The sequence below is a fragment of the Salvia splendens genome, chromosome 19 (assembly GCF_004379255.2).
Source record: "Salvia splendens isolate huo1 chromosome 19, SspV2, whole genome shotgun sequence".
NCBI lineage: Eukaryota > Viridiplantae > Streptophyta > Magnoliopsida > Lamiales > Lamiaceae > Salvia > Salvia splendens.
This window is the reverse complement of record NC_056050.1, coordinates 25471710-25497917: the sequence shown is the minus strand read 5'-3', so window position 1 is coordinate 25497917 and position 26208 is coordinate 25471710. Positions and strand designations below refer to the sequence as shown.

General features: G+C 40.5%; 4 protein-coding genes and 1 pseudogene across 5 annotated transcripts; 3 read left to right on the top strand and 2 right to left on the bottom strand.

Annotated features, from left to right (window-relative positions):
* Positions 1-1910: 1910 nt before the first annotated feature.
* LOC121780264 (ATP synthase subunit beta, mitochondrial-like) lies at positions 1911-6187 on the top strand. The gene is made up of 9 exons (XM_042177806.1): positions 1911-2463; positions 3963-4038; positions 4125-4213; positions 4328-4445; positions 4529-4632; positions 4725-4883; positions 4975-5199; positions 5285-5596; positions 5795-6187. Exons 1-9 carry the CDS (start codon positions 2005-2007, stop codon positions 5906-5908), a joined length of 1656 nt encoding a protein of 551 aa, XP_042033740.1. The 5' UTR covers positions 1911-2004; the 3' UTR covers positions 5909-6187.
* A 980-nt stretch (positions 6188-7167) lies between these two features.
* Positions 7168-9698, top strand: LOC121779808 (fruit protein pKIWI502-like). Its single transcript, XM_042177245.1, has 5 exons — positions 7168-7794; positions 8139-8238; positions 8352-8447; positions 8528-8608; positions 9271-9698. Exons 1-5 carry the CDS (start codon positions 7322-7324, stop codon positions 9331-9333), a joined length of 813 nt encoding a protein of 270 aa, XP_042033179.1. The 5' UTR covers positions 7168-7321; the 3' UTR covers positions 9334-9698.
* A 219-nt stretch (positions 9699-9917) lies between these two features.
* Positions 9918-11888, bottom strand: LOC121779810 (sarcoplasmic reticulum histidine-rich calcium-binding protein-like). 2 transcript variants are annotated; one of them, XM_042177246.1, is made up of 3 exons: positions 11756-11888; positions 11334-11399; positions 9918-10938 (listed from the first exon to the last, which is right to left on the bottom strand). In XM_042177246.1, exon 3 carries the CDS (start codon positions 10889-10891, stop codon positions 10085-10087), a length of 807 nt encoding a protein of 268 aa, XP_042033180.1. In that variant the 5' UTR covers positions 10892-10938; positions 11334-11399; positions 11756-11888; the 3' UTR covers positions 9918-10084. The 2 variants fall into 2 exon arrangements, with proteins under 2 accessions (XP_042033180.1, XP_042033181.1); XM_042177247.1 differs by having other exon boundaries at positions 9918-10905.
* Positions 11889-13023: 1135 nt separating this feature from the next.
* LOC121780181 lies at positions 13024-17709 on the top strand (annotated as a pseudogene).
* Positions 17710-18790: 1081 nt separating this feature from the next.
* On the bottom strand, positions 18791-24533 carry LOC121779230 (loganic acid O-methyltransferase-like). The gene is made up of 4 exons (XM_042176549.1): positions 23179-24533; positions 22758-23089; positions 22216-22478; positions 18791-19056 (listed from the first exon to the last, which is right to left on the bottom strand). Exons 1-4 carry the CDS (start codon positions 23674-23676, stop codon positions 18791-18793), a joined length of 1359 nt encoding a protein of 452 aa, XP_042032483.1. The 5' UTR covers positions 23677-24533.
* Positions 24534-26208: the final 1675 nt, after the last annotated feature.

Sequence of the window (26208 nt, the reverse complement as noted above, 5' to 3'; positions counted from 1 at the left end):
TCAATAACGCTTGTAAACAAATATTTGTTTCTTTAGGACTCAAATTGATCAAAAAAGAAATGATATTCACAACGAATTTATATGTTATCATGATGATGTTAAGATAGATGCTCTGAGTTATCACCAAAATCTTTATATTTCTTACCAATAATCATAGGATTAATTTATCAGGCCATGTTGCAAAGCAGTTTATGGTACAGTAAGGGTATCCACAATAGTAGAGCCCGTGGCCTTGAACCAAGCCACAAAACTTGGCCGGGCCACCAAAAATACTTGTTCACACTATAGTTGACAAGCACAAGACATCAAATTAATTATTTTTTTTATTATTTTAATTTAAGTAGAATAAAAATTATCAGATTATAATAATTATAAAAAAATGCATAATTAAAAAAAAATTAAAAATTTATAAACAATTTTTGAAAATATTAAAAATGTGTGTGAGGTGAAAATGTGTGGAATGAGGTATTTATAAATAATTTTCGAAATTATTAAAAAAAATCAAAATTGGGCTGAGCTGCGGCTCTCGGCCGCCACAATAGGGAGCCGCGGCCAAGCCGCCGTCGCGGCTCTCCCATGGGCGCGCCCACCCGCCACGGCCGAGCCACACGCGAGCCACGAGCCGCGGCTCCCCTATTGTGGACACTCTAAGGTTAAGTTGTGATTTTAAATTTCCTATTAGAGTAATAAAATGACCATTTTTTAATAAAACGATTAACGATAGTTAGCACCACCCGTGAATAATGTTCCTGTTTAGGTCACCCTGTTGTTACTTTTTTTCATTTGATCCATTTAATTTGATTATAATATATTAAAAATGATTGTTTAAACTTCGATTTATCTATTTTTTCTTTAATAACGTCCATTAATTTTTGAAATATAAAAATTAAATAAAAACAACTAATGCTTAGTTGGCCTAAAATATAAGTTGAAACAATAATAAGAACTAGGGATGCCAATTTAGCCCGCAACTCGTGGGCTGACCCGAATAACCCGCTAATTTTATAGGATTAGGGCTAAAAATTTTCAGCCCGATAAAATTACAGCCCAATTAACCGCACCCGATTAACCCGCAACCCGTTAGGGCCAGACCCGAAAATCCGATGGGCTGACCCGCAAACCCGATAAAATTTCTATTGTTCTATTTGTTTGACTCTAATTCGACACTTCATTGATTATTTTATAATATAGATTACTGAAAAAATAACTTTCCATTTTATATATTAAATATATAAATTATATATTAAGTTTGTATTAATATAATAATAGATATATGATTTAGAAACTTCAAATTAACTAAAAAATATATTTAAATTTCTAAACATGCTTTAAAATTTCTTGATATTTATGTTTTATTTTGCATAAATCTCAAATATTAGTATTTGATCATATTTATGTTTGAGTTTAAGCATATATCTCAAATTTATCATAATTAAATATTTTATATTTTATAAATATAACTATTTTCACAATTATTTATTGGATTGATCGCATGTTAATTTTATCGATATCAACCCGATTAACCCGATGGGCTAGTCCGAAACCAGAGCTTTTAGGGTTATGGTTGAACTTTTATAGCCGGAAAAATCACAAGCCGATTAGCCCTCACCCGATTAACCCGCAACCCGAATAGAATTGACCCAAAATCTGATGAGCTGGCCCGATTGACCTCCTTAATTAGAATGGTAGCAATTTTTCAAAAAAATTACTAGTATTAATGATGCTCCTTAAAAAATAAGCGCCACGTGTCACATTTGAACCCATTCGCATTTCTTTGATCCTTTTTTATCGCTGAAAAAAGCCCAAAACCGAAACTACCCCGTAGCAACAGGATAGCTTCATCCCAGTAAAAAAAAGGGAAACAGTAAAAGTTAAGAAGTTAAAAACTTAATTTCCCCACTCTCTCTCTAGATTAATCCCCTCTCACACAAACCCTAGCACTCACTCTCTCCTCACCATTTCTCCATTTTCTCTCTCTAAATCTCCATCATCACCTCCTCCGCCATGTCTTCCCGGAGGCTCCTGGCCTCGTTCCTCCGATCAGCCGCCGCCAGACGCCCTAGATCCCCAATCTCTCCGGCTCCGAGGCCTACATCTCGCCCTTCCCCCGCCGGCCACTTCCTCCACCGATTCGCCAACCACTACGCCACCTCGGCTGCTCCGGCTGCTCCTCCGTCCAAGGCGCCGTCCAACGATGGGCACACCGGTAAGATCACTGACGAGTTCACCGGAAAGGGCGCAATCGGGAAGGTCTGCCAGGTCATTGGTGCCGTCGTCGATGTGAGATTCGAGGACGGTCTTCCCCCGATTTTGACGGCGCTTGAGGTGCTGGATAATCAGATCAGGCTTGTGCTGGAGGTGGCTTCTCACTTGGGGGAGAGTGTGGTGAGATGCATTGCTATGGATGGAACTGAAGGGCTTGTTAGAGGCCAGCGCGTGCTGAACACTGGGTCGCCAATTACTGTGAGTTTTTTTAATGTGTTGACGTCGTGTTGGATTTACATTTTGTTTTGATTTGGATTTTGTTGTTGAGCTTGGTTCTCGATTGGATTGTTTGAATTAGGGATTTTTCTTTGTAATTATACTGGAATTGAGCTGAATTGATTTGTGATTATGCTGGAATTGAGCTGAATTGATTTGTGATTTTGCTGATTTATTCAGGTTGAATTGATTTAAAATTGTGTTGGTTTCACCCGGTGTTTTTGTTTGGAGAAATTTCGGAATAAGGGGTTAAATTCGCTGACCTTTCGTAATTAGGGATTCAATTCGCCGGCCTTTCGTAATTTAGGATCGAGGCATGCTTATTCTCCAGAATAAGGGATTTGTGATATTTTATCTCATTTATGTTCCTTTTTAATATTATTTCCCTCTAACTATTTATCTATTTATCAATTGCCTAAATTATCCATCCAACATTCTTTGTCTATTTTTGAAATTGAAAATAAAGCCGTAGTCTCTCACTCTTTATCTCTCTGTCTATTTCTCTCGAAAACATAACAACCAGCTGTGGACGCTACATAGCTATATAGCCCTCTTACCTCTCCTCCTCCACTCTTATTACTACTGCCAAACTCCACAAATTCAGCCTCCCAAATTTTCTGCTTTCTGCGTTCTCCCTTCTTCTCTTTGGTTTTTTGTAGAGAGGGAATGGCATAGATCAGTCCACAGCAGAAGGAGGAGGTGGCGGCTACACCAGACGCTCACAATGCGGCCACTCTACAGTCGTGTTCGTGCATTTCAAGAAAAAAATGCCAAAATATTTGGGAGAGATGAAACGGGCAGAGTGAGGAAAAGAGGAGACTAAACGGCGCTGAAACTTTTATGAAATAGAATTTAGGTCGCTGAAATTTTTATAAAGTAGAATTTAGGTAAAAAATTGAAGAGGGTGATTTAGGTAATTGATAAATGGTTAGAGGGAAATAATATTAAAAAAGAATATAAATAAGATAAAATATCATAAATCCCTTATTCTGGAGAATACGCATGCCTCGATCCTAAATTATGAAAGACCAGCGAATTGAATCCCTAATTACGAAAGGTCAGCGAATTTAACCCCTTATTCTGAAATTTCTCTTTTGTTTGATGCTTAGATCTGAGGATAATCTATTTGTTTCTCATGGTCGATTGATACTAAATGAGCTGTTTACATGTATCGACCCCTTTTATTCATATATAGGCCTGTTTGAGATTAAAGCTTTATTGATTTGATAATCAAAGCTAAGTTTGTTTTTCTCGTTTTCGATGTTACTTTACCGAGATTATATATGGCCGACATTTGTTGGATCCTTTATATTGGCTACTTTACTGAGTTTGAGATAAATTGTCAGTGACTCTTTGTTTTCTTTGATTCAGACATTCTTAAAACAACTATATTTTGGTTGTCGACGTGCCAATTGCTTAAGTCACTGTTTTATGTATAGTAATCTTCCTTATTGACTAACGATGATATTACATGATTATAGGTTCCTGTGGGTAGGGCCACCCTAGGTCGCATCATCAATGTCATTGGAGAGCCCATTGACCACAAGGGTGATCTCAGTAAGATTCTTGCCTTTCCCGGTGAAATCGCTTATGTTTGGTGATTGGAAAAATTGCAGCTTTACTAACGAACTGTCATTATGCAGAGACTGAGCACTTCTTGCCCATTCACCGTGAAGCTCCATCCTTTGTGGAGCAATCTACCGAACAAGAAATTCTTGTCACTGGTATCAAGGTACTTTCTACTGGGCACCGCAGTGATCCTGATTGAGCGACCAAATTTCTTACAATGTTTTTAACCAAGTGGTTTTCTCTTGACATTAGTTTTCCATTTGTTTTTAAATTCTAGGTTGTCGACCTTCTTGCACCTTACCAAAGAGGAGGAAAGATTGGGCTTTTCGGTGGTGCTGGTGTTGGAAAGACTGTGCTTATCATGGAACTGATTAACAATGTTGCCAAAGCTCATGGTTAGTTCTTGTAAGATTGCTGCATTCTTACTGATGCATATGCTCAACACGTATCTCATTGTTGTTGCTTGTTTGTTCCTCAGGTGGTTTCTCTGTCTTTGCTGGTGTGGGAGAGCGTACACGTGAAGGTAATGACTTGTACCGGGAAATGATTGAAAGTGGTGTCATTAAGCTAGATGAGAAGCAGGTCAGTAACTCAGCATTGCTTATTCTGGAAGTTTTCATTTATCTAGTTTGGTATTCCCTTTTGGCTAAGGTTTTCTTATCCTACATGTTCAGGCTGAGAGCAAGTGTGCCCTTGTCTACGGTCAAATGAATGAGCCCCCGGGTGCCCGTGCTCGTGTTGGACTTACTGGATTGACTGTGGCTGAACATTTCCGTGATGCCGAGGGTCAGGATGTGCTTCTCTTCATTGACAACATTTTCCGTTTTACCCAAGTAGGCTTGCATTGCTACATCTATTCTTTGTGTAGTCACTTTGCGTTTTCTATGTTACTGAAGTTGTCTATTGTGTTCGATATTTTCCCAGGCCAACTCAGAAGTGTCTGCTTTGCTTGGACGTATTCCATCTGCTGTCGGTTATCAGCCTACTTTGGCTACCGATCTTGGAGGTCTTCAAGAACGTATTACCACAACCAAGAAGGGTTCTATCACATCAGTTCAAGCTATTTACGTGCCAGCTGATGACTTGACAGATCCTGCTCCTGCAACCACCTTTGCTCACTTGGATGCCACTACTGTGTTATCCCGATCGGTATGTATATGTTGTTTGTTTTCAAGTTTCTTAAAGAAGTGTTTATATCTTGTTTCTTATTGATATTTCTGTCTGTATTTTGTAGATTTCTGAGCTTGGTATTTATCCTGCTGTCGACCCTCTGGATTCAACATCCCGTATGCTTTCCCCTCACATTCTAGGAGAGGGCCACTACAACACAGCTCGTGGTGTCCAGAAAGTTTTGCAGAACTACAAGAATCTTCAAGATATTATTGCCATTCTCGGAATGGATGAGCTCAGTGAAGATGACAAATTGACTGTTGCACGTGCTCGTAAAATCCAACGATTTTTGAGCCAGCCTTTCCATGTTGCAGAAGTTTTCACGGGTGCCCCAGGAAAGTATGTTGAGTTGAAGGAGAGTATCACCAGTTTCCAGGTACACATTCTTACACTCTTTAGTTTTACAAGATTTGAAATATCAGCATACGTGTGAAATCTACATTCTTACATTTGATACTATTCCTGTAGGCTTGTTATGTAATTCACCACAGAGATAGATGGTTTTAGTTATCTTACGTGAATATCGATTGTTGCCATACATGATGTATAATATCTCTTGATTGTTCTGTTACAGGGAGTCTTGGATGGTAAGTACGATGACCTTTCCGAACAGTCATTTTACATGGTTGGAGGAATCGAAGAGGTGATTGCCAAGGCTGAGAAGATTGCCAAGGAATCTGCTGCTTAGATATAGGTCAAAAGCTGTCCCTTTCGATGACTTCTTGTTCTCTCTGCTGATAATTGCGAAAATAATTGAGCTCTAGTCACTGCCCACATGAAGGATTTTTGTATTTTTGGGGTTATTACATTTCTGTTTTTAGTTCTTCTATATGTGCGGGAAAATGTTACAATGGCTCTTTGCCAAGCATTTTTATCGTGTGACATAATAAGGTGGGGGTGATTGATATCGGCAGACTTGTATATTTTTGCTTCAAGTTATTTTATGAGAATTGGATTCATCCACTCACTGCTATTGTTTGTTTCACTTGTGTTTCGATATATTTCCATTTCTGCTGCTGAAGAAATGATTCGGCCTTCATTTTTTTTTATCAAATCTCATGTTTTGATCAATATTGTTGGAAGAAACTAAGAAAGTCAAGTAATCTTTATAGTTTCAGTTTGGGATTATTTCATCAATTGAATTATTCAACTTTATCCACCTATATATGAAAGGTAGCATGCCCTTTTTAAGCAGGAAGTTCGCTCCAAAAGGTTTTGTCACTAAATTTCATCAAACACTTTTGTCTAAAAAAATTAGTCTCTTTCAGTAATTTGGTCTGTCCATTTTTATTTCTGATTTTTTTTCAGCACATGTTATATGCTCGTGCATTTCACTAATATTATTTTAATTAGTTTTTGTCTCTTTTATATTTTATACGTACATAATTAATTTTACATTAAAACCAAATTCTCTTTAATACTGAAATAAGTATGTTTAGTCATACTAATTTGATTTTAGTTTATAAGACATTGACATACTTCGGTTTTTATCACATTTGCTAAATTCCAATTATAACATAATGATAATAACATAAAATATTAGGACTATTAAATCTTGACTGCAAATTACATTGCCAATAAATAAATAAATAAATTACTGAAAAAATTATAAAGTTAGGCCAAATTATTGATTTTTTCTGTAATTTTAAAATTCAGTTTTCTACTTATAATATATATTGTTAAGGTTTTTCAACCAAACACTTTATGTTTATGAATAGAACACCGTTTAACTTGTCGGTGGTTACAATCGCGATGATTTCTCGATTCCAATAGGACATAATTTCACTAAAAAAAGTAGATTCTCATTAATGATAAGTGAATGGCAATCCAAAATCCATTAATTTTCGTCGGAATAATAGAAAATAAATCCAAAATTCATTATTTTGACAATAATTTACAATTAGGCCAAAAAAATAAAATAAAAAAGACAAAAAGTGAGGTCACGTTGCAAAGTCTGGAATCGACCCGTTTAAAGCACCGTATCTACGGTGAGCCTGTGCACACCAGAACCCCCCCAACTCACCGCCTGCGGCGGCGCTTTCTGGTCTCTTCTACCTAAAATTCCCACCCTCAGCTCCCATGATCCCTCCTCCACCTACCCATGACCGTCGCTAAATCCACCGCCCTTCGCCACCTCTCCCGCCTAATCCTCCGCTGCGGCCTCGCTGTCTCTGCCGCCGCCCTCCGCCACGACACCACCGTCTGGACCCCCACGCCGCTCGTCAAAGTCTCCCCCGCCGCCGAATCGCTGTTCCTCGTCACCGTCGACGTGTCGAGATCTCCCGAGCTCGCCGCGTCCTACACTAGCCCCGGCCAGTACCTGCATCTCTGCCTCCGCGGCCGCCGCACGGTCCTCGCCATCTCCTCTCCTCCGTCGATCGCCGCCTCCAGCGGCGTGTTCGAATTTCTGGTGAAGCCTATCCCCGGCTCCACGGCGGAGCTCCTCTGCGAGCTGCGGAGAGGCGATGTTGTCGAATTGAGTCAGGCGGTTGGTGGCGGTTTCGATGTGGATCGAATCTCGCCGCCGGAGAAATATCAGACGGTGCTCATGTTCGCCACAGGATCTGGAATTAGGTAAATAGATACATTTCTCTTAGCTGTACCAATTATTTATCGTTAATTATCTCGCTGCAATTGTGGCTAATTATGAGCTGATGCTGCCTTCATTGATTCCTCTGCAATTCCATTGATTGGTTGCCTGGTTTTGTTTCTGCATGATTTCAATGTTAAACTAGCACATCTATTGATTGAATCAAACATTTAAACTTTGTTTAGCTGGATTTGGCATAATTTATGAAGAATTATGTGAATAGAATTTCCATAACTAGAGAAGAAGCTGTTTAACATTGCCTGTATTTTCTTGTATGCACCCATTCCTTATGTTGTGTGTGAACTCCACTCCATCTTGTTATACGCAGCCCAATTCGGTCTTTGATCGAGACAGGCTTTGGTGCTGATAAGAGAAATGATGTTAGACTCTATTACGGGGCCACAAACCTTAATAGAATGGCATATCAGGTACTCTTCTATTGCTTATTATTTCTGATTGGAGGGTTAAGAAATGGTAGTTGTCCTTGTTCCAGTTTTACTTTTTTTTTTCATATCATAGATCTGTTCTGTAACCTTTGTAGGAGAGGTTTGAAGAGTGGCAATCAACAGGAGTCAATATTGTGCAAGTGCTGTCGCATCCTGATGATACTTGGAGAGGGGAACGAGGTTTTGTGCAGGTTGTTAAAAACACTCGGCTTCCATGGCTTGTGCATATATGTCTGCCTCGTTTGTGTTATTCATGATATTGTCTGTGCAGGCTGCTTTTGCTAGAGCGAAAAGAATCTTGAGCCCAGAGTCTACTGGAGCAGTGCTCTGTGGCTACAGAAAGATGGCTGAGGTTTGTAGTAGTTTCTCTTCAACTTTTGACATGCAGGGTTAAATGATATAAGTATGACTATAAACACTGATCAATAATAAAATTGAAATTTTGGGACATACTACCAAATTTGAAAAGATGGACTTTTTAGTTAAAGGCCGTAGAGTTTTATGGTGGCTGACAATGACATGTAATGAGGTAACTCAATGGGATTCAAGCTGGTTATTAACTATTTGTTTCGTGCTCAATAATAATTCAAATATTTTGGGACATAGCAAATTTGATGAGGTGGGATTTTTAGTTAAGGTGGTCTAGAGGAATAGGGTGACTGATAATTGACATGTAATGAGGTAACACTGTGGGTTCAAGCTGGTTATTACTCTTTATTTCAGGCTCAATAATAATTCAAAATTGGGGACATATCAAATTTGTTAAGATGGGATTTTCACTTAAGTTGGCCTTGAGTAATAGGGTGACTGATAATTGACATGTAATGAAGTAACTCTATGGGATTCAAGCTGCTTGTTATAGGTAATATATTTCCTGATCTCTTGAAATATCACACCATTATACTATCTTTGGCCTCTCTAACCTGTAGGTTGGTTTTTCAAAGTATGAATGCATGTCTCTTTTGATTCAAACTGTCGATGTAGATTCATAACCTTAATCTTGGCTGCTTGCAGGAGGTAACTTCTATTCTTGTATCCGATGGAGTAGCAAGTGAAAAATTTTTGAAGAATTTCTGACATTTACATGATTGGATAGTGAGCTTGTAACATTATACTACCAAGCCATTCATTTTCTTGTGCTGAAAATCTGGCACGAGACAGAAACATATATAGAATAAAACCAAGTTGTCAAACTTGAACATGTTCCTGCAATGGTGAAGTTGCATTTCCAAGTTGAGGCATGCAAGGAAGCATCTTAGATTAGCAAGATGCTCAAAATTTTGATGGTGTATTACATTTGTATTTTAGGCTATTGTTGTTTTCCAGCATCTGGGTAATCTTATTTGTAAACCCTAAACCCTTTGTAAACCCATGTATTAGGAGTAATATTTATCAAGACTTGTTATTTATTAGAAGTAATATATGAAGACTTAGTTTTAGTATGTCAAGAATTGTCACGTATTATCAAGACTTGTTTTCTATATGGCTGAGCATTGCCAAGTTATTATACCATTTGTAAATCCATGTATCGTAAGTATGTATCGAGACTTGTTTTCTAACCCATGTATCACAAGTAGGAGTAATATATATCAAGACTTGTTTTCTATATGGCTGAGCATTGAGGTAGATAGGTACCATTTGACCACTTTGATAAGTAAAAATAAGAGAAAAGAAAACAATAGAGATTAACTCGAGACAAGAGAGGTACTACATAAGTATTTGTAGTCTAGCTGCAGTTTTTTTGCTAGCAAATAACAGTTAGATTCAAGGGATGCCAAGGAATCTAATCTTGATAATTCAGTGGGGCATTATATCTTCAATATACCCATCAGGAGTACTGCAAGGCTTCATCTTTGTTGGATGTCGTTGGCTCACGTGACTGTTGACGACCATTAGTGTGGTGATGGTGGTGGTGCCTATCAGAATCAGACGTGTCGTGGCTGTGTGACCGATGAACATGTCCATGGTGCTTGCGACGATGTTCCCTTCTGCCTGCATCATCCTCCTCACTAGAAGAATCAGGATCATGTGCTCGTTCATGATGATGGTGATGTTTATGATGCTTTCTATTGCCTTTTCTTCTAGCATAATGCTCATCCTCGTCACTTTCGGAGTCAGAGCTTGAACTTGGGAGTGAATCATGCCTGCGTTTCCTATGGCCATGCCGCCTCCTTTTCTCGTCAAAGTCACTGCCATATCCATCACTGCTGTCATCATCCGAATCAGAGGATCTTCCCTTTAGCTTCTTCCTCAGTTTCCTGTCCTTGCTCTTTTCATGGTCCAAATCGTATCCATCACTGCTTTCGTCATCCGAATCATACGACCATTTCTTTGGCTTCCTCTTGGATTTCCTATCTTTCCTCTTCTCATGGTCTGAATCTGAATGGCTGTGCTTTCTTCGCTTCTTGTGGGACCTTTTCGTCCTCCTCCTCCCTTCGCCACTATCACTATCAGACACCGAGACAGACCTCCTCTTGTGCTTGGCAGCTTTTGCCTTCCTCGCCTTGGCTTCAGCATCAGCTCTTGCCTTTGCAGCCGCTTCGAGCTTTTGCTCCCATTTCAGGGGCGCTTCCTTCTTGGCCAAAACTCTCCTTTTCTTCTCCTCGACGAGCTGTATAAATGTCTTGGCATCCATAAACACAAGTCTAGCTGCATTTGGTATGATGATGACCAGAAGGGCATCTCAAAGAGAGAAGGAAACAGTGTTAGTTCCTCCAACTCGAAAACCAGAATATCAAAATACAATACAAATAACAAATGCTACGCAACTACCAGAAACTTATCATGCCTATGGCTATTCAAATTCTTGATCATAAACGACAGGATTTAACCAATAAAATCAGTTTAAGATTCATCATATAACCAGAAACTTATCATGTCTATGGCTATCATCATAAGTGTCAAAATTCAACCAATCAAATTAGTCTAAGATTTACATATACAGCTACCAGAAACTTATCATGTACTGATCATAAGTGACAAAATTCAACATATTAAACCAGTTTTAAATAATAGTAAACAAATATTCTAAAATTCTTGAGACAGATAAAATGAGAACTCAAATAGGGGTTTCTTACCTTTTTGACAAAAAGGGGATATCTCAGAAGCCAAGAACAAGAGCAAGCTCACCACCAAATCAACCACTGTTCAAGCAAGAACAAGCTTCAAATTATTACTACTAACCCAATAATTTTTTGGGGGAAAAACCAATCAAAACCCAAATTAAAGAGGCCAATTTCATACAACCTAAAACATAAAAACGGAAAACGCCCAAATAGAGTAATTGACAGCTCAAAGATTCAGATTTTTCACAAAACCCTAAATTTATAGTCCGTTACTAGAAAACTACAGATCCAAGGCAGACGAAGAAACATATAAACTCATGAAACTCTCAATTTCGAAAACCCTAATCAGAACCCGAAGAATCTAACAAAATTGAATTAAAACACAAGCAAACAAAAAATCTCGAATCAAAGAGAAACAAGTCGAGAATCCACACCTGAAAATACAGATCCAGAAGAGTTCAGAGGAGGAGGAGCCGCCGATGATCTTGACTAAGCTTACGAGCTGACCGACCCTTTTTTCTCTAGAAAGAATTTGATCTAATGAACTGAGTTTATATTTATACAATAAATTAGTACAAGTAAATTTGGTTAATTAGGAGTAATAAATTTACTTACCTAGAAACTAGTTAGTATTTTTTATTTAATTAACCACAATATTAAAAATAATAGTATTTTCTTTGTCTGTTTTCTAATCATGGAAAGTTTTCTTTTTAGGAATATTTTCCTTCTAATGTTACGAGATCCATTTTAGCTAACACAATTTTTTTTCTAAATCTGAGTATTTTTTTACTTTATTAATTTTATTCTCTCCGTCCTATAGAAATGGACTTTTTAGGGTTGTCACTAGTTTTAATATAAGTACGAGAAAAAGAGAAAAAATAATTAAAATTATGTAGTGAATGATGAGACCCATAAATAATAAAGTAAAAGAGAAGAGAAAAAATATTGTCATAAATAGATATAAACTATTTGTATGAGACGAACAAAAAAAGAAATATAGCCTATTTCTATTGAACAGAGGGAGTATTAAAATTTGTTACGTTCCAAATGTTTTTATTTTTACGGGGACACAATAATTGTCACACTTTATTTTTACCCATAAATGATAAATAGATACCATATTCCACTAACTCACTTCACTCACATTAAAATCAATATAAAAAAGTGAATCCCACATTCCACTAATTTTTCCAACCAACATTTCTTAAAATCCGTGCCCATAATAAAAGTGACAATGATTGTGGGATGGAGAGAATAATATAGTATAACTTTGTAAAATCCGTGCCGATTAATAAAAGTGACAATGATTGTGGGATGGAGAGAGTAATATATAACTAGAGAGTAAATTTCCATAATTTTGTATAATTATCTATACTTAGTAGTAGTATATAATTTCCATAATTTTGTATAATTATCTATACTTAGTAGTAGTATATAAAGTAAATTAGTGCATAATCAACAACTAAATTAGTGCATAATTTAAGTACTATATTAGTTTAATAGATCATGGTTCTAAGCAATGAACTTCTGCAACCCACAATACAATAAAAATAATTCTATATTCAAAATCTTTTATACATTTACATAACTAGTTAAATTAGTTTATGCAATATATTTAGATAGTTTAAGGTTTTATTGTGAGAATTATATAAGTATTTAAGGTAATTAATCATAGAAAACAGTTAAATTAATATTAGTAGAATTGAAAAATCAAAACCCCCAAATACGATAGGAAATAGTCGAATTTCCAATCCACTGACCTGGAAATTTTCATCAAACACAGCGTTAAATCCCAAAATCAACTTGAATTACTTCATCAGATTTCTGCTGAATTCATCGACGATCGTTTTCCGATAATCAGCCGCCTCTGCGCCGTCAACGATGGCGGTCCCGTCGTCCACTACCACCTCGAATATCATGCTCGCGATCTTCGAGAAGAAGACCAACTCCGTCGACCTCTACCGGCCTCTGCGCAATTTCATCGTTATCAATTATTCCGAGCGCGAGGCTCAGAATTTGGAGGACGATCTCCAGACGCTGAAGCAGCTGCGCTCCGAAGTCGAGCGCGGCGGCGCGGCGGATTCGCCGACAGCGCGGCGTGATCTGCTTCAGAACTACTACAGAGCGCTCTGCGTGGTGGAATCTAGGTTTCCGATATCGCCGGAAAAGGATCACGTCAATGCGGTGTCGTTTATTTGGTATGACGCTTTTAAGATTAAGCAGAAGGCTACGCAGCAGAATATTCATCTAGGTTGGTATTTCTAATGAATTTGATCAGTTAATGGTATTTAGTTGGTGCAATTTTTGAGAGGAAACTTCGTTGTGGGGCTTGTTGAGAACGAATTGGAGTTGTAGAGAAATTGGATTAGCTGTTTATTTTGCACTGTGTTATACTTTCATCATCAATATTGCTTGAATGAGTACTACTGAATACATGAACAATGGGAAGATATTGATCTAAATTAACCGGGGATGATTGATCCCTGGAAATGGACAGAGTGTTTTTTTAAAAAACTGCATCAATTTAGATGAGTTGAAGACTGCTATTTTTTGGTAGTATAAATGTATCTCTTTAATAGTCTTCTCTTATCTTCTTAAATTAATGTAGAAAAAGCTGCTGTGCTGTTTAATTTGGGGGCAGTCCACAGCCAAATTGGACTGAGTTGCGATAGATCCGCAGTTGAAGGAAGGAAGCAGGCTTCACATTCATTTATGGCAGCAGCTGGGGCATTTGCGTTTTTGAAGGATAATGTGGCAATGAAGGCATCAGTGGGAGGCTCAACTACACTTGATATTTCGGTGGAGTGTGTTGGGTTGCTGGAGAGGTTGATGTTAGCTCAGGCACAGGAATGTGTGTATGAGAATACCATAGCTAAGGGAAGCAGTCCTGGAGTATGTGCAAAGATTTCAAGACAGGTATTGAGAAGTAGATATGTTTCTTCATCCTTATGTAATAGTACTATTTATTATTGACTGGAGAATCAGTTGGCCTTGTTAAGTTATTAGGTAAAGTGACAGGAGGACACATATACTACCAGCAATTTAAACAAGAAAAAAATTTAAGTGATTTTTAACATCCAATTTGAAAAAAGAAAAAAAGAAGAAGTATCGGGATGCTCTTTTGGTGTATGAATGAATACTTTTTGACTTTAACTTGGACAAATCTTGATTACAGGTTGGGCTATTCTATGAGGATGCGTTGGCAGCACTTACTGTTACACCATTGAGTCAGCATTTTGAAAAGGGATGGATTTCCCATGTTCAACTCAAGGCAGCCATGTTTCATGGAGAGGCCTGCTACAGGTACAGTTTGGAGCTGCATGGGAAGGAAGAAATTGCTGAAGAGATCGCACGTGTAAAAATTGGGATTAGTGCCTTATCCGATGCAAGAAAGTCAGCTCCTAGAGGGGCTGCTCAGCAGCTCTTGGATGCAGTCACTAAACTTGAAACTATATTAAAATCTAACTTGGAGAGGGCCGTGAAGGAGAATGATAGAGTGTACCTGATGAGGGTTCCTCCTGCCAGTTCTTTATCAGCACTTCCAACATTTTCTATGGTTAAGCCAATGGTAATGAATGAGATATTGGATGCTAGCAAAGAGAAGATGTTTGCCAGTCTTGTCCCTGATAGCAGTGCGAAGTCCCTTTCTAGGTATACTGAAATGGTTGATGACATCATTAGGACACAGGCTGAGAAATTGCAACAGGGAAGTGAACTAGCTCGGGTGAGGTTGAGGGAGATGGATTTGCCTGATTCAGTTCTTTCACTGGAAGGGAACACTCCGTTGCCACCTGTTCTAAAAGAAGATGTTGAGGCAGTACAGATTTGTGGTGGCCCGGCAGGTTTAGAAGCTGAGCTGCACCAACTTAAAGATTTAAGTAGGGTGAACCATGAAATGTTGATTCAAACAGAGGAGCAGTTGCAGAAAGAAGCAACCGAAGATGCACAATTCAGGAACCAATTTGGAACTCGGTGGACTAGGCCACAATCCAGTACCTTAACGAAGAACTTACAAGATAGGTTAAATAGGTTTGCAGCCAATCTGAAGCAGGCTGCAGAAAGTGATGCTCGGATCGAGAGATCTGTTCGGGAGCATTTAGTCCTTATGTCAATCCTTGACTCTCGTCCTGTAAGCTTTTGAACCTCCTCTCATTCAGTTTTTACCGCACACATTTGCCTTTGATTGATGTCATTGCAATAATATTAATTCTTCTGTTAATCTGTTTTAACTTTTTTAGATTGAATCTGCCCTGCCAAGTCTTTCAAGGCCAATAATGTCGCTGGATGCTGGTGAAGATGCTATAGTTGGAGCCCTGAAGCAGAGTCTGGTTAGTTCCTCTCACTGAGGCTTTAGTGTATATGTTCGACCTATGAACTCTATGTCTTTCTCATGATTCTTCTCTTTCCAAAGTTATTGACGAACGGTCCTGGAATTGTGATGAGATTCGGTGAAAGAACTATTCTTGTTTATACTTCTGTATCATTGATTCTTTGTAGAGGCAATTGGAGACTCTTGGTGCTCAAGGGCAGGTCTTGAAGACATGCTCAAAGAAATGAAGAGGAAGGTGAGCTTGACTGGTCATATGCTCGTTTTTATTTAGGTTTAGCATTTTGTAAGCATTGGGTGCTGTTACATTTTATATGTACTATAAACATAACTCACTTAATTTGGAGCTTGGTTTTGCCAGTTCCGTTTGTAATTTTTATTTGACCTTTTCGGCTTATGGTTTGTGAGCCAGGATGATATATTACCCAAGTTGATGGCTACAGCTGGCTCTCATGAAGATCTTTTTAGAAAGGAGATATCCAAGTATGATAACATCTGTGAAGAAATTGCGAAGAACCTTGGAGCTCAAGAGCAAGTATTGATGCATATTCAGGTTTAATATAATTTGTTATGTTACTAGTCCCCTTTGAATGATTTTAACTTGCATGATTTCCATGTGAAGTTGATTAAAAACTGATACTCCATCAAAGCATTCATTAACTTGATCCTTCGTATTATTCACAGGCTCAAAATGATGAGTTTGCTGCTATCTTTAACCTTGAAGAGTATAAAGGTATTGCTTGCTGGATGCAATTTGTGCCATCCTTGTCTTGCTTCTTAGTCATTCATATACTTTTTCGTCCCGAGAGCTTTTCACACACCTTAAACACACGTTCACTTTGATTTGTCGTTTAGATTTCGGTTTCTAGGGATTTACCATGGAACCCCTGCATTTTTTCTGCGAGCATATGGAAGATTAATTGGAGCCTAAGCTACCAGCCAATATCTTCAATTCATGGCATTTCGTGATATTGCCTCGAGTTTTGGATTCTGGTCTTACTCTCTGCTGATAATCCAGTCTTTGAACTTTCAGCGTCTCGTGAGAAGGTCTATAAACAGATCGAAGCTGCCATAGCTAAATATCGAGAAATCAAGGAGAACATCAATGAAGGACTGAAGTTTTATGTTACTCTTCAGGTAAGAAATTCTTCCATCATTATATCCCTATCATAACATATATTTTTACAAGATTGTAGCCATAAGAGTTTCTAAACATCTGCAATGCTGTTTGGCTGCTGAAATAGGATGCTATAACCCTCGTAAAGCAACAATGCAGCGATTTCGTGATGACTAGGAACATGCAGTGCCGAGAAATGATTGATGATGTTCAGAAGAAACTAGCTGGTCTTAATTTCCAAGACAGCAAAAGCAGTAGCTATTCTTTCCCGCCCTCGTCACAGCCTCATCAAACTCAATCGTCCAACCCACAACAGCCCTTGGATCAAGGACGTGTGCCCCACACGTCATACCTCCAAACCCCTACCTACCAGCCACCTCAGCACCCGACAATGGCCTCTCCCTACCAGCCCTCTCAGCACCCGACAACAGCATCTCCCTACCAGCCCTCTCAGCACCCGACAACAGCATCTCCCTACCAGCCATCTCAGCACCCGACAACAGCATCTCCCTACCAGCCATCTCAGCACACGACAACTGCCTCTCCCTACCAGCCATCTCAGCACTCAACGCCACCCGCCTATGCTCAGACTCCTCCTTACGGATACTCACAACCACCGCCAGCTCCATACCAGCCTCCCGCTTCAAATTATCCATACCCGCCTCCCCAACACCAGCAGCATACGAGTGCTGAATACGGGCAATCCCCATATGGTGGCTGGCAAGGCCAATACTATAATGCACCACCGCAGCAAACCGGTTCGATGCCCCGCCCTCCGTACTCTGCTCAATCTCCCTATCCACCTCCCAACCAAAGCGGCTACTACAGACAATAGTTGTATGTCTTATCTTGTATCTGTTAAACTAAATTCAACATCTAGTTATTGTTTTTTGCGATATGCTACATGTTTTAGTTTAATCTACACAGTTTGATTTCAACTGTAACACTTGAGTTCCAAGCTCCTACACCATCACCTTGAATATGCATCGACTTGATTCATAAATACAAATATAATATTTCGCATTTCTATTAATTTAGAATCGACATCTAGCTAATTTTTATGTTATAAAATACATACACCTTACCTCTTTTCGTGAAATAATATGCAGATTGCTTTTCCCTTCAGTCTTCACATTTTTATCATTTTCAACATCAAAATAGATTTGGTCACATGTAAAAGTAAATGCGAAACTCCTAGCTTGCTTAAACACCTTCGATTTTGTTCCCCAACTATTTATAGCAGGGCCGGAGTTGGGTAGTTTAGACACTCACACATTAATATTTATGTTAAATGGATTAGAAGAAGATAAAATAAATTAGGATAGAAAATAAAGTTTGAGAGAAAATTGAGAGTAAAGTAGGAAATAGAATAAAGTGGAGTAATAGTTAGATGTTTTGATTTTTACTAATAATGGAAATGACTCAACAAATTTGAGATGGGGGGAGTACTTGGCTAAACATAATATCCGTAACAATTTTGGGCGGTACGAGTGTGTCGTGGGCGAGACTAGGTCCTTGTGGGTTGCTTTGGTGTAGGTGATGTCGGAGGGCTCGTGCCCTAGTCAGTTGGGCCGTATCACCTTATTTGATTGTGATATAGTAGAATGATTGATAACTCATACCAACGGCAACTGTGACCACAGACTAGACATTGTTGCACTTGAGGATAGCAACAACCACAACAGTTCTATCATTAGAAGGATTTGCGTAAACTAGTGAAGCTCGGAGTCACCTCTTAAATAAGTCAAACGTTTCATTGATGGTTTCATCTCCAAATTCATATGTAAGCATATCTTGAGAAAAAACTTAATTAGATATATAACAAACATATGCAAAAACATAATTTTGCAAGATAAAATTCATATTACACTATATAGATAGCCTAAACCCAAACGCCCCACCTTATTTTATTGTGATATAGTAGAATTATTGATGCCCCCGAGTGTCCGACCAACAAAAACGTGACCGAAGTAGTACTAAATATTGTTGCACTTGAGGATGGCAACAACCACAAGAGTTCTATCATTAGAAGGATCCGTCGAAAGTGATGAAGCTTGTCAAGGTCGAATGTTTCATCGATGGTTTCAGCTCCAATTCATACGTAAGCAAATTCTGTAAACCTGCCCTAAAAATTGCCACGTGGCCATCTACATTGAGCAACGTCCCACTCTTCAAAATCTCCATTCTTTCTATGCTGAAACAATTGCTCTTTTGTAATATGATCCTCAGTTCCTCAGGGGTGGGAAAATGGTATGGAATGTTAAATGTGTCTGTCTTTGCCTTAATTTCCCCTGCGAAAGTCAATATAATTGTCAATTTCATAGAATTAATCAAAGCTCTCCCTCACTGTTGGCTCAAAGAAAAATGTGACCGGTCTTTAAGGTTAAAGGAAGAATGTAAGAGCATCCACATCGGTGAGCAGGACGACGTCCGTTTGTCCGTGCCAGCGGCATGTCACCGTTGTCCGTCGCTGCGCTCTTGCCGCTGGCGTGGCGCTGCTCGATGCATCGAGCACGTCTGTGCCAGCGAGCAACGTACGTGGCAGCCTCCCATTGGCCAACGGCATAGCCGTTGGCAATTAATTTTTTTTTAAAAAAAATCAGATTTAATTAAAAAATCCGATAAAAAAAAATATTTTTCCACTTCCCAAAAAATTATATCCGTTTCTACCCACTTTTAATTTATTTTTCAAATTTTCCCCAAAAATACACATTTTCATCTATAAATACCCCAACTTCTACACCCAAAAATTCACACCGCACTACACAATTCTCATCTAAATTCTCTCATTTCCATTCTCATTTCTCAATCTTTCTTTCACTCTTACTCTTACAACAAAACAATGTCCGGCCACGGCGATCACCCCTCCGGCTCCCACAGTTGGAACTCCGATTGGTTCGGTTCACAACCATTTCCTAGTCCGGAAACGGAATATTCGGCCCCTCCTCAAATCCAAGGTTCGCAAGTTCCGGGTGGCTACCGGTCTTACCCGGTCGATGACCAAGATGCCCCCGAAGGGAAATACGGGTGGACACCCGAGCCATCCGTGCCTAGAGCGGGAGGGAGCGGCCCTCTCAAACTCCCTCTTTTCCTACTCGCGGTGTCCGCACCCCGTACACTCCGGGGGGAGATGGAGCAATTGTTCAAAGCGTTCTTGTCAATCTCCGAAGATCCGGAGGTTGGTACAAACCAATCCGGTGACCATTATTGGTGGCGCATCTGTCGCCGGTACAATCAAAACCTGCCGGCTGGAACAATCGAGCGCAATGAGAGTATGGTGCGCAATGCCATATACAGAGCCAACGAAGAAATCCAAAAGTTCCAGGGGTATTACCTCCAGGAAGAGTAGTCGGCGGGGAGCCGCCGGAGCGAGCTTGATATCATAAGTTCCGCCTTGGCGACCTACCAATCCATGAACTACAAGTCGTTCAAATACCTCAACATTTGGCAGGAGACGCGGTCGCATCCGAAGTATAGGGGAGGCGTAACATCCTCTTCTAGCTCCTCCTCCAAACGGTCGAGGTCAGTATCCCTATCCGACGCCGACTCCGAAGATGTGGCTAGCCAACTTGCCGGAGCTAACTTGGGTAGACCCGACGCCGGCCGCAAGGAAGGAAGAAGGCGGCGGCCAACCGCCGTCGCGCCGCGACTCCATCCGCCCCCGCTCCTTATGTGCCACCTCAACCCCCACCAACTCGTTGTGGGGGATTTTGGCCCAACTCAATTTGGCCGATAGGCCAAATATGACCCCCGAGCAACTTCGATCGCATGTGGCGATGATACGGGGTCTCCAAAGAACATTGGGGGTAGAGCCGGATGAATAGTCATCCACGAGGGTAATTTTTAGTATTTTAATTATGTAATTTTTAATTTTTTTATAATTTGTAATATTATTACGAGTATTTTAAATGCATTTTAATTTTGTGAAAATGTTTTTATTTAAATTGAATAATATAATGGTGGGACTCTTGAGTTTGTCCTTGCGGAATAACACGGATGTGGGTGTTGTGCTCTTGCCTAAGAGCAGGGAGTAAAAGTAGGACCGGGGCCCACATCCGTGCTCGTTGGCAAGAGCACGGATGTGGATGCTCTAAGTGAAAATAGTAGATTTGACCTCATTGGCCATGTCGAGGAGGGAAGACCTGAGAAGGTCGGTCACCGAGCCAATGGTATACTCTTTTTGTGTGTCCAAATAAGCAGGCACTGAAGGAATTAAAAGAGCCATAAGAGCATCTCCAATGGTCGGCGTCACCACCGGAGCGCCGATTTTTCGCCCACGCCGGTTTGACGCCGAACCATTGGAACCGGCGTGGGCGAAATCGGCGTCAAAATCGGCGTCGCCATGCCGATTCCCGCGCTGACGCCGGTTCCCACGCCGATCCTCACGGGCGCCATTGTGGCTCCCGGATCGGCGCCAAACCGGCGTCGGATTTAAATATTTTTTTTTTTTTTTCGCAAAACACAATATATACGCGCGTTGAACCTCATTTTCATTCGCACCACTTGTTTTAACGAGTACTCTCTCTCTACCTTACTTTCTGTACAAGATCAATAACGAGCAATGGAGAACAACTACGAAGGTACTCCAGTTAATCCCGGGGGATGGTCTCAGACTCCCCCGGCTCCCGGTGTAGGGTCTCAGACGCCCCCGACTCCCGGGGCAGGGTCCCATACTTCCCCGGCTCCTGGGGGAGGTGGTTGGCCTCCAATGAGCGGGTACTACAACGTGTACCCGTGGCAGCAGATGATTCCGGGGTGGGCAAAGGCGGGCGCAGCAGGTTGCGAGGGGGGGCACACCGAGTTCCCAGGATGTCCATTCGGCATCCCCCCTCGGCAGGTCTACCGAGGAGCTCAAATTCTTCGCGCGCCAACAAACGCGCGCTCAAATGGTGAAGACCTTAGCCGACTTCCAAGCGGCGGTGGACCCCGAGGTGAAGGATTTTCTTCGCGTATTGCTCCAGAGCCAGCGTGAAGAACTGGAGGCGATGAGGAGGGACACCGGCGGGAATAGCCGCGGCGTAGGTGGCGACGGAGGCGGCGGCGACGGCAGTGAAGAAGCGTTGGGCGACGACGGAGACGAGGACGGCGGCGATGAGTGATTTTGTTTTACTTTTTTAAATTAATGTACTTTTTACTTTTTGTAATTTTTTTAAATTGTTGTACTTTTTTTTAAAAGTAATGTACTTTTTAAATTTTAATATTATTATTCGAATTTTCCGTATTTGTCTCGTAAATTAAATTATGTATGTTGATACAATTGTAAATTAAATTATATAATTGTTATTAGTGATGTGGATAGGTAGTGTGAAGGCTATTTGATGGCTATTTGATGTCCAGTTGATGTGGCAAGCTGATGTGGCAGGAGAATTGTAGTGCTGATGATGTGGCAGTGTGAAGGCTATTTGACGGCTATTTGACGTCCGCCAGCATTGGAGATGCTCTAATCCCACCTTCCACCATTTCCACAGCCCTACACTTGAAGAATGATTCCATATCCCTCTCAAACTGACTCAAATAAGCATCATAAACCTCCTCTCCTCCCTCTCCACCATGCCAGACAGACTTGAGGCCCTCCGCCGCCTTGGGCACTTCCGTTAGCCAGTGGAGCGCCCAAGAAGAGTACGCTAAGTGGATAGACGACGGCAGGAGCAGGCGGCCGTGGAAGTCTCCGGCTACTACTGCTACCTTGTAGCTCCTGTCGGGTGGGAGGGAACTGAAGATCCAGAATGGCCAAAATTCGTGATATTGATGACCAATTCTTTTATTCATTTATGTTGCATATTCGTCCATAAAAAAATAGTGCTGTTAGTGGGTGGAATGAGTTAATAAGGAACACGAAAGCAACAAACTTTATTTTGTAAGATAAAATTCATACTCCTATTACATTATGTAGATACCATAAATCCCAAAGCCCCAAATTATTTTTATAGTGATACAATAGAATTATTGATGCCTCCGAATATCCACCCAACAAAATCGGTGACCAAAGTACTAAACATTATTGCGCTTGAGGATAGCAACAACCACAAGAGATCTATCATTAGAAGGATCTGCGTAAACTGGCGAAGCTTGGAGTTTCTTCTTGAAAAGGTCAAACGTTTCATCGATGGTTTCAGCTCCAAATTCGTATGTAAGTAAATTTTGATGAGCGGCCCTGAAAAATGCCACGTGGCCATCAACATTGAGCAATGTCCCACTCTTCAAACTGTCCATTCTTTCTAAGCTGAAACTATTGCTCTTTTGCAATATGGCCCTTACTTCCCCTGGAGTGGGAACGTGATATGGAACGTTGAATGTCTCTGACTTTTCCTTACTCAATTTTCCCTGCAAAAGTCAATATAGTAGTCAATTTCATTGACTTAGTCAAAGTTTTTAATACCGATTATTGTTACGAGTAAAAATGTAGATTTGACCTTTTTGGCCATGTCGAGGAGGGAAGATCTGAGAAGGTCGGCCAACGACCCAACGGTATACTCCTTTTGTGGGTCCCAATAAGCAGGCAGTGAAGGAATTAAAAGAGCCATAACTCCACCTTCCACCATTTCCACAGCCCTACACTTCAAGAATGATTCCATATCCCTTTCAAATTGCTCCAAATAAGCATCATAAACCTCCTTTCTCTCATCTCCACCATGCCAAACAGACATGAGGCCCTCGGCCGCCTTGGGCACCTCCGTCAGCCAATGGAGCGACCAAGAACAGTACGTGAAGTGGACAGACGACGGCAGGAGAAGGCGGCCGTGGAAGTCTCCGGCTACCGCGGCTGCCTTGTAGCGCCTGTCGGGTGGGAGGGAACGGAAGAGGGTGTTGAAGTCGTTGGAGACTAAGTCGCTGAAGCACACGACGAATTCTGGGGTTTTGAGGTCAGAGGATTCGTATTTTTGTTTGACAGCTTCGATGATCGTGTGCATGGCCGGAAAAGAGTTGTTTCCGGTTGAGCACCCGAAATCGGCAATGCAGAAGCTATTAGTTGAAATCTCTAATTTTGTGGCGATTTCTTCTTCGATGATTGGCGTTGCAGCCTCCAATATTCCTCTCTTGAAAACATCAATGTTTCGCTAACGTTAATTACTTAGTTAATCCGAAAACATAAACTCATGTAGGAACATTTTTTAATAGTGTCTCTAAACTGCATTTAGGGACGCTTTTAAAAGCCATCCCAAGAAGAGATTAATTGCATATGTCTCTAACCACATGTAGGGTTCGCCGATCCGTCGATTAGGGTTACACAGCAGTGGGTGAATTCTGATTTGTTAGCGTCCGATCGTTACGGCTCTGGCGGTGAGGGAGTTCGGGGGAGACGCCCGACAGCGTGGGACAACCCGGCGCATAGGCTGGACGAGCCTCAGCCACCCTACGAGGAGTGGCAGAGGGGGCGAGGTGACACGGCGAGGCATTGCCCGATCATGTCTCCAGCGACGTCCGTCGCTTCACATCAGCAGCTTGGCTTCGTCGACCATTCTGCCAGAAACGCGATTCATGCGCCGAGACCTGAGCGGCAACCGTGCGATCGTTACGGCGCTGGTGTTGAGGGGTTTCGGGGGTGCCGATTCACGGCCTGGGATAACCCCGCACATAGGGTCTTCGATCAGCCGGGGCGACTTGCGTAAGGACTAGATGAGGAAATTTTTCATCTTTGCAGCAAGGACTTGACAGAGGGGATGCGTCTTGTTAGCCATAGTACTATATGTGCATCAATAAAGAATATATTTAGGGAGATATGGAGTATTCTAATATTGCCCGTAGTTGGAGCTGAGACCTATTGCGTGTACTATGGTCTCATGGGTGCTAATGGAGTGGCTGTAATTAGTGGGGCTGACTTGAATTTTTGTGGATTGAGAATGATGGTTCACATTTATTCCAAATCTATACTAGGATTTGTTTATATACGAACTATTTTCTATATACATAAACATTATCGGGGAGTAAAAATTCAGTGGTTCGGACATATTGCTACGTAGTGTGTCCAATTAATAACAATTGAAGATTTCTCTCGAAAGACTGTGATGGACCACAATCTGTTCACATTTTTTTTTTCATTTTCAAACTTGCTATGGACCACAATCTACATAGGGGCCTAAGTTGGTAACTTAGACACTCACACATTAATAATTAATGCCCAAGTCTAAGTTGGTTTATCAGCCGACCTGTTTATGGAGTATTATCCATTGTAAAGATCTTTCAAAAGCACGACGTTCAGCTGTCGAAACTGGGCAGCGTGGTTTTGTGCACGATTTGGAGCAGTCGAGTTGTAATTCCAAGGTAGAATTGTTTTAGACTGAAATTGATTTGGGGGACTTGGTAATGTAGGTCTAGGTGAGTCCATTTCCATGGTCTCGATTAGAGCATTCACAATGGAACGTTTTATCAAAAGGCCTATCTCCCTGCAATGGAAGGGCCCTCCAGAGGGTCTATCCCTTTCAATTTCATTTCCACGTTATCACTATTTTGTTTTATTTTTTAGCACTTCAATATTTAATAGATTATAAATTAAAATGTAAAAATAATATAATACATAAAATAAATTTTAATTGATCTCAAATATATGACCACTCATTAATTAATTAGATGATGAAAACCTAAATTGGATCATCTCCCATCTATAATCCATTTATTTAATAAAATTATTGGCCCGTTAATAAGCCCAATAAAATAATTAGTGTTGCATTTGCTTTCTTCCTCAATCAGCCGCTTCTTTCTTCCTTCTCCTCTCCTGCGTAATTCTTCATCTCTTTGTCTCTCAGCAAAATCTAAAAAAAAAAAATTTGATCTTAGGGCCGACAATGGAGGGCCGATCGACGGCCCTATGGGATCGGCCAAGGCCGATACAACGGCTCAAATGGGGGAGGAGGAATGGGCGATGTCGGCCCCTCCACTGCAATGGTTGGCCGATGGGGGCCGATCGGGAAGGCCTCTCCAAATGTTTCGAGTGTGCTTTGTCTTTACTCTCACATTACTTGAAACTTTTCATGGGTCACCAATCCCAAAATTACCACAGGGTATAAGCATGCTCAACGCTCAGGAGACCACCTATCCCAAAATTGCTCCAGATTAAGCATGCTTCAACTTGGAATTCTTATGAGTGAAAACAAGATGAATGCAATCTTGTTAGTATGAGTAGCACCCATCATTAATGGTTAACTGCCTATCAACTTGCATTCTAGAATATATATCAATTTTGTTGAATTAATTATAGTATTTTTTAAAAAAATCATCCAATGAGATTCTGGGGAACAAGGATCTTCCATATATCCTCAACGAGATATGCGTACGATTTTAATAAGACTACAGAAATACAAATAGAACTTTGTAAGATAAAATTCTTATTACACTATATAGAGATATTATGAAGAGTGTACATTACTATAAAGTACACATAGACATTTTAATTGACCCTCCACCCCAACCCCTACTCCCCTAATAATGATGTTTGATATGTTTTA

What these genes read in the sequence shown, in the direction of transcription:
- LOC121780264 (XM_042177806.1), top strand. Translation starts at nt 2,005, where the DNA reads ATGTCTTCCCGGAGGCTCCTGGCCTCGTTCCTCCGATCAGCCGCCGCC. An exon ending in CAATGTTGCCAAAGCTCATG is followed by an intron (nt 4,446 to 4,528) that starts GTTAGTTCTTGT and finishes TTTGTTCCTCAG; the next exon opens with GTGGTTTCTCTGTCTTTGCT. An exon ending in AGAGTATCACCAGTTTCCAG is followed by an intron (nt 5,597 to 5,794) that starts GTACACATTCTT and finishes GTTCTGTTACAG; the next exon opens with GGAGTCTTGGATGGTAAGTA.
- LOC121779808 (XM_042177245.1), top strand. Translation starts at nt 7,322, where the DNA reads ATGACCGTCGCTAAATCCACCGCCCTTCGCCACCTCTCCCGCCTAATC. An exon ending in TTAATAGAATGGCATATCAG is followed by an intron (nt 8,239 to 8,351) that starts GTACTCTTCTAT and finishes TAACCTTTGTAG; the next exon opens with GAGAGGTTTGAAGAGTGGCA. An exon ending in GGGAACGAGGTTTTGTGCAG is followed by an intron (nt 8,448 to 8,527) that starts GTTGTTAAAAAC and finishes TTGTCTGTGCAG; the next exon opens with GCTGCTTTTGCTAGAGCGAA.
- LOC121779810 (XM_042177246.1), bottom strand. Translation starts at nt 10,891, where the DNA reads ATGGATGCCAAGACATTTATACAGCTCGTCGAGGAGAAGAAAAGGAGA.
- LOC121779230 (XM_042176549.1), bottom strand. Translation starts at nt 23,676, where the DNA reads ATGCACACGATCATCGAAGCTGTCAAACAAAAATACGAATCCTCTGAC. An exon ending in TCCTCGACATGGCCAAAAAG is followed by an intron (nt 23,090 to 23,178) that starts GTCAAATCTACA and finishes TGACTTTTGCAG; the next exon opens with GGAAAATTGAGTAAGGAAAA. An exon ending in CTCAAGCGCAATAATGTTTA is followed by an intron (nt 22,479 to 22,757) that starts GTACTTTGGTCA and finishes CTGGATCTTCAG; the next exon opens with TTCCCTCCCACCCGACAGGA.